General features: G+C 39.3%; 1 protein-coding gene across 3 annotated transcripts; it reads left to right on the top strand.

Annotated features, from left to right (window-relative positions):
- Positions 1 to 3,064: 3,064 nt before the first annotated feature.
- Positions 3,065 to 9,877, top strand: LOC124009901 (type III endosome membrane protein TEMP-like). Of its 3 annotated transcripts, none has more exons than XM_046322142.1 (3): positions 3,065 to 3,202; positions 4,983 to 5,050; positions 8,143 to 9,877. In XM_046322142.1, exons 2-3 carry the CDS (start codon positions 4,990 to 4,992, stop codon positions 8,559 to 8,561), a joined length of 480 nt encoding a protein of 159 aa, XP_046178098.1. In that variant the 5' UTR covers positions 3,065 to 3,202; positions 4,983 to 4,989; the 3' UTR covers positions 8,562 to 9,877. The 3 variants fall into 3 exon arrangements, with proteins under 3 accessions (XP_046178098.1, XP_046178097.1, XP_046178096.1); XM_046322141.1 differs by having other exon boundaries at positions 4,983 to 5,116; XM_046322140.1 differs by having other exon boundaries at positions 4,983 to 5,143.
- The last annotated feature ends 1,493 nt before the right edge of the window (positions 9,878 to 11,370 follow it).

The raw sequence follows: 11,370 nt of genomic DNA, 5'->3' as shown, positions 1-11,370 counted from the left end.
TATGGCTTGAAAACGTACCTCAATCCAGGGATGAAAGGTGTCATTTGCTGCTTGGGTTAATTATATAATTAGAAGATCGAACAGTATTTCATTTTTAATTAATGGTCCAATGCAGCCAGTTTTCACATTATCAAATCATTTCTGGTAACAATTAAGTACATTACTGCGATTGTTTTAAATTAAAATGGTAAAAAACAATAGCTTCTTAGCAAACACCAATTTCTCAAGCAATAATTTTGCTAGGACTGTCTGACAGTGGTTTGAGTGGGGATGGGAAAACGGAAAACTAGCTGTTATTCGCAGAGTGGTTTGGAACTCTTTCTTATTGGTCTATTAACTAGTTTTACTGCCTGGTGATGTACACAGGCAGACCAAAACAGGCTTAAAATTCAATCTGTCTTAATTCCCTTTTAGTGTAAGCTGTTTATCATTAAAAAACATGTTTAAATCCACATTATTATTCCAACTTCAGTGTGGAAATATATAAAACAAGGAAATAATGTTTGGCTGCACTGGGCCTTTAATCTGCCTTTTTGGTCAGCATGCTAGGCTAGCTATAGTCTGATTAATCAGGCTGTAATACAGAATGAATTGGTGTGTATGTACAGCCTGAGACATTTATTCCTTACAACCCATAATGTTGAATACAATTACATGTAAACTTACTCAACTGGTTGTGAAGTTTGTCCTTCTGTTGCTTGAAATTTGAGACCAAATATCCAGAGGGAAATATTTTTAATTTTTATTAAGCCGGTAGGTATATGGTTTGGTTCGGGACCAAGGTAAAGTTGGTTGATATTGGACATTTGAATTTCAATCTTTAAAAGCTGTCATAAAGGCAAAGGGTGGATATTTGAAGAATCTCAAATATAAAATATATTTTGATTTGTTTAATACTTTTTTGGTTCCTAAATGATTCCATGTGTTATTTCATAGTTTTGATGTCGTCACTATTATTATACAATACAGAAAATAGTACAAATAATGAAAAACCCTTGAATGAGTAGGCGTGTTCAAACTTTTGACTGGTACTGTATAACAAGCTGAACCAGGTGTCGTGGCATTTAGGTGCTTCCCTATTTGGCCACTAGGTGGAGCCAACGCACAGTCACATATTGGTCTTCTAGAACTGTTGCCATAGCCTTTAGTGTGTACTGCATGTGTTTGTGGTGTGTACGTACTTTCAATAGTATGCCAAATTCACGATAAAATAAACATTTACCTTTCTATATTGTTATGCCATTCATTCAAAACAAATAAATGACAACATCCAAATGTAAATGTATATAATTAATATAATGAATTTGGCGTACCATTTATAGTGCTAGTGTGTACGTACTTTCCCATTGTATTGTAGAATTATGAATAGCAACATACTAAGGGAAATATTGGCCCCGTCGAAAAACTTGCTGCTTTGTCCAATAACTTCTCTCTCCAGTGCTGCCAGGTGCATTGTGGAGCCATGTCCGTGACATGCACACAGAAGTCAGCTTGTCAATATTGTATGCCTTGAGGGGAGGAAGAAGTTCAGGAGTAATATTACAGGTACAATCTGTAGCCTCAATTACTTGTCAACAGTTTGGCCATATAACACTCGTTTGTTTGGGGGGACTGAGGGGTGAAGTGAAAAATCAAAGAAGAGAGATATTGGAGGTTTTTCCTTTGCTTCAGCCATGATTGTATATGTGCTTGTACTGTATTTTTGTCTCGAAAAAAAGAAAAGCTACTGAGTGAGTGCAGCCCTAAGGCTACGCGCTATATAGCTGCTCTTATACCTCTGCTGCTGCTTCTGCTGATGATGGTAATCTTTACTGACCTTTAGGAGGAAATATGTTCCACAGCTACACAACAAGCATAACTCCCCCACACCCCATTACTGATTGTAAAGACATATAGGTCAACAACGAACTCAAGGACATCTTCATTCCATCATTTAACTCAACACGCAGAATATTTTCTATCATTGGTGGCCAATTTCTTTTTGACAATTTGAACACGAGATATACCACGGAAAAACTGACAATTATTTGACATTCTCTCTCAAGTTACTTTTGAAAGATATATTTTCACAGGTGCAATGTACTGTAGACATATTGGTGCAAACCTTTTGGATCAATGTACTGTATACATATTGGTGCAAACCTTTTGGATCAATGTACTGTAGACATATTGGTGCAAACCATTTGGATCAATATACTGTAGACATATTGGTGCAAACCTTTTGGATCAATGTACTGTAGACATATTGGTGCAAACCTTTTGGATCAAAAGACAAAGATGAGATGTGTGTTATGTCTGCACATCAAGCCTTCAGTCATGGTGAGTCAAAACATCACCTTTGTAAACAAATCCTGAGCAGAGAAAAACATCATGCATTAAACTTGGGATCAAATGACTCAATCAAAGCATCTGGATACAGTCAGGTACAGTATGTTACAACAAGTGATGTATATAAACCCTGGATTGCTGATGCTATGTATTGGCCATAGCCATTGTGGGGCAGTAGTGTTCTGGTCTGCATCATCCCCCTGGATTTTCTGTTATGGTAGTGATAAAGGATGAATGTTTACCAATAGCTCATTTGGGAAGAAGCGTGGACATATCAACACACACACACACACACACACACACACACACACACACACACACACACACACACACACACACACACACACACACACACACACACACACACACACACACACACACACACACACACACACACACACACACACACACACACACACAAGTAATGAGCAAAGTTATTGATATGTACCCAATTTTTCAGTTTTTGAATTGTTAAAAAAGTTTGAAATATCCAATAAATGTCATTCCACTTCATGATTGTGTCCCACTTGTTGTTGATTCTTCACAAAAAAATACAGTTTTATATCTTTATGTTTGAAGCCTGAAATGTGGTAAAAGGTCGCAAAGTTCAAGGGGGCCGAATACATTCGCAAGGCACTGTAGCTGACTGAATTAAGGGACAGAGATAGGAATGAATGACAAACCAAACCCAGTAATAAAGTTACTTATTAACTTTCTCTTTCTTAAGGCTATGTATGGAGCAGTCAGTGACACCTCCTTTAACCTTTAGCACAAGTCGCAGTAGGTTATTTAAAGGCTAAACAAGGGGACAAAACACCTGTAAATCTTGAAGCTTCTGTAATCCACTTGGATATCAACAAATATTGTTTGTCAGGTATGTAATATAAATTATGTGTTAATATTCGTATGGAGAGGGAGTTAGCTATACTTTTGAGTAATGTCAGTTATAAGCATGCAGTGGTCATATGACCACGGTATATTGTTGACCTAGAAAGGACTTGATGTACCCTGTCTGTATCACGAGACTCAACATTTAATCTGGAGATTCCCTCTTTTATTTTCAGAATTTGTTTTGGAAAATGTTTATGAGCAATATTAAGATAATCAAAACAATACTTGTGGTGACAACCTTGATATAATGTAATTGTTACTGTCAACCTTGGTTGATTGTGGGTTGTTATTGAAAATGTGTCACCCCAGTGGTTGTTTTGTCACTGTGTTGAATATCATATTATTACTCTCGTCTTGTTTTTATCAACAGGGGTTGGTGCATTAGAATGAGTGTTAATTGAGTGTTAATTATGGATTGGACAGTATTGTGTAAATTCCATACTTTTCCTTAATTCGGACTCTCATTCTTATGCATAAACTGTTTACGCTATTGAGTCCAAGAGACGACCCTTCAGTCTATCAATGTGTCCAATCCAAGAGCTAGAGTGGAACAGGGCAGATGAGTTTAGTATCTCTGTGTAACATGTAATATGACCATTTTTGTCCACCTGACCAAATTCACAAAGAAATGTGTGTTATAGATCTGCCATATTCTTTGAAAGCAAGTCTAAGAAGCGGTAGATATTTTCTAAGTGCGCTATTTCTATGCTTCCTGTTCTTAAGTTTTGATTTAGCAAATGTTACTTTCGGTAAAATACCAGATTCTAATAGCGTGCAACTGCAGCCTAAAATTCGAGATGTTACTGCATGTGGCCATCCCCACGCCCCCCACCCCATTGGTTCCTGCTGTCACACATGCATGAAGATGTCGTGCTCATGCACGACATCTTCATGCATGTGTGACAGTTTTGAATTTGGGTAAAAAGGGAAATAAAAGTATTATCTGGGGGCGAAGGACACTAGTTAGCTAGCTAGTACACAGTGTCGCCCCTGCCTGCTGTGTACTGGAGAAAACCGTGCCCGACAGACGGGTAGACAGTGTCCTTCGGGCGCAGTTTTCTCCGGTACACAGCAGAGGGGAGACTAGGGCAACACCATGTGCTAGTTAGCGACACTGTATGCTAGCTTGCAAGTTAGCTAGCTAGCATAGTTTCACCACCGCCTGCTGTGTACTAGAGAAAACTGTGCCCGACAGATGGGGGTGAAGGACACTGTCTACCAGTCGTCCCCGCTTCCCGCTAGCACAGCAAACTGGAGGCTAGGGTGACATTGTGCTAACTGTGTACCGGCGTCCTCCTTAAGACTAGCTGGATAAGCTAGCACACAGTGTCCTTCACTCCCACCTGCCCTCACCGTCATCAACAGAAATGTAGGAAAACAGTGCCTGACAGTCGAGGGCAATGGACACTGTCTACCACTTGTGTATGGCTAGCTTTATAGTTACCGTTGTCGCCCCCCGCCCCTTCTTCTGAGGGGTTTATCACGGCTGGCATCCAACGTTATTGTGCATTAACACCCCCCCTGTCCTAACTTAAAAATGTACCAATAGAAGTATTGATAGGGGTTCCTGTATGAGCAGGAATGCCCACATGCAGGAACGCCCTGAATTGTGGGCCACAATTCCACCCTTCTCCCAGCTTCAAATGGCAGAAATTACTATATTTTTTGTTATAGAAAATATATTTCACAGCGGTTTAGATGGTACAATGATTCTCTAAAGTACACTTGCTCATCATGTCACTCAAATCTTCTTGTTTCTGTAGGATCATCATGGAACATCTGGGCTGCAGTGCGATCCTGGCCTTTTGTTTCTGGATGGCAGTTGTTACAGGTGCACATCCTCCTCGATCAGTCCTGGGAGAAAGTCAAGCATTTCAAAGCAACTTCCCGATGGAAGGTGACGAGAACCGTGCCTCAATAAATAGTAAATAATTCACTGTCAACAGACAAATACATGCATTTCATTCGTGTCATTTTCACAGCAAATTCGCCTGTAATCTTTATTTCGAAGAGTGTTAAATTCAAGGCCGGCGTCAGAACGAATCAGTTGGACGGGCCTATGATGTCCGTAGGCGGGCACGTTTTTTCACAAGACCCCGTAGGTGTTCATCTTTTTTTTATTACCGTTTAGGTAAAGACCATAGGCGAAGTTTACAATTTATCCTACCATTTCTATCGATCTGCGTGAAAATTATGATTATTTTTGTATGCGCATTTTCGTGGAACAGTTTCATTTCAATAATAATGTTTTCGTTTCTCAAAAGCATTGATACATGGTAAATAATAATAATTTGAAGTAAAATGATAAACATCTAAAAGTTCAGATTCAACTAAGGGGAGATCACCAGTCTCTGCCATATGGACACATTAGCTAGGTTTCCATCCAATTGGCGCTAGATTTTCGTGAGAATATTCTAAAATCTGCATAAAAACATATTTTTTTTCCCACAAGAGATGATTCCATCAAATGTACTTGTTGCAGATAAAAGGCTGTGCGTGATGGTGTAGGGATCAAAATACAGTTTGCCGTAAATTCCCATGTACCAAATAAAAAATAGAAATGTAGAATGTATGCACACATGACTGTAAGTCGCTTTGGATAAAAGCGTCTGCTAAATGGCATATATTATTATTATTATTATATATTATTATATTATTATATTATATTATAAATGAAATGGGTTTCCTTCGCATTTTCAACTCTACTGATGGTTTTCTCTCAAGAAAATGCGTGTGCCCACTCTGGTATTGGCACTCACACATATAACCTACATGATGAGATTATTATGGACAGAAGAGCAAGATTATTTGTATTTGTCACACAGCAGGCAAGCATCGATGATAATTTCACCAGAATATAACCCTCGATATTTATTGGAAAGGAGCATCAAACTCATCAACCTGCACTTTCACCACCCTGTGAAGTTCATCATAATTTATTTAATCTGTAGCCTAATGAACAGCATGCTTTTCTGATGAGTCGTAGTGGAAGGACCACACATGTCATGGCGTAACTCCAAGTTTACTTCGATATGATGGTTATTATATAAATATTTGCAGTAGGCATATAACTTCCATCATTAACTGCGTAGAATACAGTACATAGGCCTAAAGCCGGAAAAATGATCGCTATTTCAATTACATTCTACTCCGTCTGTCTGCCTCCCTTTCTATCCGTTTGACTTTAGCTATTCCTCCGTCCTGTCTCTAGCGAACTTGCAACATTGTATCAACTATCCTATTCGGGGCCATCCGTTTCCCACGCGAGTGACGTTTCCACTGGATATATGGGATCATGATGTTTTGCTCTTTCACACCGAGGCTTGGTGTTTTATCAAGGCCGTGAGTGTTGGACATATTTATCAAATACCGAGGAACTATCATTTGCAATGTATGTTAAAACAAATGTTATACCCAAGACACATTATCTTCACACATATTTTAGATGCTTTTCACTGACAGCCGCAACTTAATTGGCTAGACATTTTGCCATGTGAGCTGCTCAAATGGCTAGATTCCCAAATAGGCATAGGCCTACACACAAATGATTTGAAACAATCCACAGCTATATTAAAATAAGCTAATGGTCCTCTGGTTAAGTTATGCTCTCTGGTGTATTTTGAATGTTTTTATTTAGACAGGAGTAATTACATAATTTTGGCAAAACATTTATTTACTTTAGGGGAAGCCAGCATCTTAACTGTGCCCTGTGCACATGCCAACTTTCCTTTCCAATTTGCGAGAGGCTGAAACCGGAGATCTGTATATAATGACGAGATGCTCATGTCTCAACCCTAACAATGGGAGCTGTTGTCACAAAGGCGGGAAGGCTAGTGACGACCTTAGGTCTGCATATTATGTCCATAGCAACCCATTGTGCTTATTCTGGACGTATTCGTGTGAGAGTGAGTCCTCTCGCTCCTCCTATTCTTCTCTACTGAAACTCTCACCAGAGAATGCATCCTAGTGAGCGAAACAGTGCCACTGTTTTACTACATGTAGTCCATGTATCTGATGCTGTCTGGACAGATAAATGATCAATATTTTATTTCGATGTGCGAGGTAGGTACGGAACACTAGTCACTTTAATAATGTTTACATATCTGGCATTACTCATCTGATATGTATATATTGTATTCAATACTATTCTACAGTATCTTAGTCACTTAATAATGTTTACATATCTTGCATTTGCTCATCTCATATGTATATACTGTTTTATATACTATTCTACGGTATCTCATTCACTTAATAATGCTTACATATCTTGCATTACTCATCTCATATGTGTATACTGTGTTCTATACTATTCTACTGTATCTTAGTCCGTTCCGCTCTGGCATCGCTCGTCAATATGTATATAGTCTTAATTCATTCCTACTTAGATTTGTGTGTATTGGGTTTATGTTGTGTTAGATATTACTGCACTGTCGGAGCTAGAAGCACAAGCATTTTGCTACACTCGCAATAACATCTGCTAATCATGTGTATGTGATCAATACAATTTGAGTTGGTAGGGCAGGCCAGGCCCCCCTATGTCCCGCCCATAACGCCAGCCCAGGTTACATTAAACACCTTCCCAGACTACATATAAAGCTCACTAATCCAGTGCTAAATTATAACACTGTTTCAGTTTATTGGCATATGTTAACCCTTGACAAGTTATCTTTGGTTTGGTATAGGCTAAATACAGTATTAGTTTGGACAAAGTGAACAAATAACCATGTTCAGTAACTCTTTAATAATCATTCAATTACTGTAAATATGCTTATGTTCCAATTTTCACACTAGCATACCACCTTGGGTGTTTGCTCAATACATTGCTTCAATCTATGTAGTATGCTAGTGTGGTGGTGGGTATTTGGTCAATTCTCAGGATATTCTCAGAATTTACCCCATTCTCCTGTCCTCTGCATCCCACAGCTGTCAACTCCACCAAGGCTGTTCCCCCTGATGAGGACGTTAGCTCGCAGACCTGGCCCTACATGGCTGCAGCGCTGGCCTCCGCCCTGACCATCTCCCTGTTCATCGTGGTGGCCATCAAGTGCCGCCTTTTCCACCACTACCTAGCCAGCTACCACCACTCCTTGCTCCCCGAGGGGGACACAGCCAGCCAGCAGAGCCCAGACGAGGTGACCTTCCCTGGGCACGGCATGGTGGGCCGAGGACGTGGAGGTAATGGGACCCATCGAGGGTTGGATACTGATGACGACGATGGCTTCATAGAGGATAATTACATCCAGGCCAGCGAGAGGGCGAGGGCAGAGAGTCACGAGGACGAAGGGATGGAAGGAGAGGTGGTGGAGGATAGTGATGATGATATTCAGTTCACCATTGGGTGATTTCAGGACTGGTTGAAAATGATTATTTACTGTTGATTGGGTGACAGTGGTGGGTTCACTTCACAGAGCAGATGCTGTCCAGACCAGACCTGGATTCAAATAAAATTTGTTTTCTTTCAGATGATAATAATAAATAATAATAATAATAATATAATATAATAATAATATATGCCATTTAGCAGATGCTTTTATTCAAAGCGACTTACAGTCATGTGTGCATACATTCTACGTATGGGTGGTGCCGGGGATCGAACCCACTACCCTGGCGTTACAGGCGCCATGCTCTACCAACTGAGCTACAGAAGGACCTGTGCTTAATTGAGCTTGTGTGGCACCCTAAAGTGGAAAAATCCGCCCTCCAGGCGAAACAGGCACTTCAGGCAGTCTCAATCAAACACTCAACGTATTTGAAAGAAAAAAAATATTATTTGAATCCAGGTCTGGTGAGAATATGTTGATAGATGAAAGGTACTGAGAAATGATCATGGTCCCATTTTAAACAAACAACAACCTATTAAGGCTTTATAGAACATTCATCAAGTCTTCATAAATACTACATTGAACAAAAACATAAATGCAACATGCAAAATTGTCAAAGCTTTTACTGGGTTACAGTTCATATAAGGAAATCAGTCAATTGAAATAAATTCATTAGGCCCTATTCTGTAGATTTCACATTAATGGGAATGCAGATCTGTTGGTCACAAATACCTCATACAGCGCGACATCTCCTTCGGAGAGAGTTGATCAGGCTGTTGATTTTGGCCTGTGGAATGTTGTCCCACTCCGCTTCAATGGCTGTACAAAGTTGCTGGATATTGGCGGGAACTGGAACATGCTGTCGTACACGTCGATCCAGAGCATCCCAAACATGCTTAATGGGTGATGTGTCTGGAAGAACTGGGACATTTTCAGCTTCCAGGAATTGTGTACAGATCTTTGCAACATGGGGCCATAAATTATCATGGTGAAATATGAGGTGATGGCGGTGGATAAATGGCATGACAATGGGCCCCATGGTCTTGTTACGTTATCTCAAATTGTCATTGATAAAATGTAATTGTGTTCGTTCTCCGTAGCTTATGCTTGCCCATACCATAACCCCCACCACCAGCTTGCGGTACTCTGTTCACAATGTTGACATCAGCAAACCGCTCGCTCACACGACACAATTACACGCCATCTGCTCAGTACAGTTGAAACCGGGATTCATCCTTGAAGAGCACACTTTGTGCACTGAGTGTACCAAACATTAGGAACACCTTCCTAATATTGAGTTGCAACCACTTTTGCCCTCAAAACAGCCTAAACAGCATTGTCATGACATGGACTCTACAAGATGTGTCAAGTTGGTTGGATGTCCTTTGATACACATGAGAAACAGTTGAGCATGAAAAACCCAGCAGCGTTGCAGTTCTGGACACACTCAAACCAGTGCCCTTGGCACCTACTACCATAAACCTCTGAATGGTACACATATAATGTGTATGTCTCAATTGTCTCAAGGTGTAAAAATCCTAATTTAACCTCTCTTCCCCTTCATCTACACTACTTGAAAGTGGATTTCAGTGAAATCACTAAGGGATCAAATATTTCAGCTGGGTTCACCTGGTTAGTCTGTCATGGAAATAACAGGTGTTCCTAATGTTTTGTACACTGACATAATTTGTAAGCAAACACATACATAAATTATGATATAAATGGTAATTACATCTAATTATGCCTAATAACAGTTTAGAAAAGCACAGGACCCAGAATAGAACCTTGGGGGACACCACCTTACAGGGACACCAACTATACATAGTTGGATTTAACACAATCCAAACTTATATGGCATGATGTTTGCTTATGAATGATTTAAATGTCAGCCTTATAAAGGTTTTATGACGGCTTCATTAATACTTAAGAGTTATGTTTAGTTTAAAGTTAGTCTTTTCTCAGGTGTGGGACTAAATGAGCCACCCTTTATTAAGGGTGGCTCATCGAATGAGAAGTTCTTTTAAATGTAGTTTATTATTAGGATGATAAGGATATTGCATATTGAAGATGAGTAATGATGCAAATTTTTATAGTTGGAATGATTTTCATTTTCTGAAGACGCTCCGCAATGCTGATCTGTTTGTAAAAACAACAGTGCCTTCAGAAAGTATGTACAGTGCCTTCAGAAAGTATTCACAACCCTTGACTTTTTCCACATTTTGTTGTGTTACAGCCTCAATTTAAAATGGTTCAAATTTATATTTATTTGTCACTGGCCTACACACAATACCACATAATGTCAAAGTGGAATTATGTTTTTCAAAATGTTTACAAATGATTTTAAAATTAAAAGCTGAAATGTCCTGAGTCAATAAGTATTCAACCCGTTTATTATGGCATGCCTAAATACGTTCAGGAGTAAAAATGTGCTTAACAAGTACCATAATACAAAGCAGACATTGAATATTCCTTTGAGCATGGTGAAGTTATTAATTACAGTTTGGATGGTGTATTAATACACCCAGTCACTACAAAGATACAGGGAGTCTTCCTAACTCAGTTTCCGGAGAGGAAGGAAACCACTCAGGGATTTCACCATGAGGCCAATGGTGAATTTAAAACAGTTATTGAGTTTAATGGCTATAGGAGAATAGGAGAAAATTGAGGATGGATCAACAACATTGTAGTTAATACACATTACATTACATTTAAGTCATTTAGCAGACGCTCTTATCCAGAGCGACTTACAAATTGACAGTGATAACCTAATTGACAGAGTGAAAATAAAGAAGCCTGCACAGAATAAAAATATTTAAAAACATGCTTCCTG

The sequence above is a fragment of the Oncorhynchus gorbuscha genome, linkage group LG22 (assembly GCF_021184085.1).
Source record: "Oncorhynchus gorbuscha isolate QuinsamMale2020 ecotype Even-year linkage group LG22, OgorEven_v1.0, whole genome shotgun sequence".
NCBI classification, from domain to species: domain Eukaryota; kingdom Metazoa; phylum Chordata; class Actinopteri; order Salmoniformes; family Salmonidae; genus Oncorhynchus; species Oncorhynchus gorbuscha.
Note: the sequence above shows the minus strand (reverse complement) of the source record. Positions and strands in the feature narration are given on the sequence as shown.

Excerpts from the sequence above, each read along its gene's own strand:
- LOC124009901 (XM_046322140.1), top strand. The coding sequence starts at position 4,990 with ATGGAACATCTGGGCTGCAGTGCGATCCTGGCCTTTTGTTTCTGGATG. Across the intron at positions 5,144-8,142 it reads GAACCGTGCCTCAATAAATA|CTGTCAACTCCACCAAGGCT; the intron begins GTAAATAATTCA and ends TGCATCCCACAG.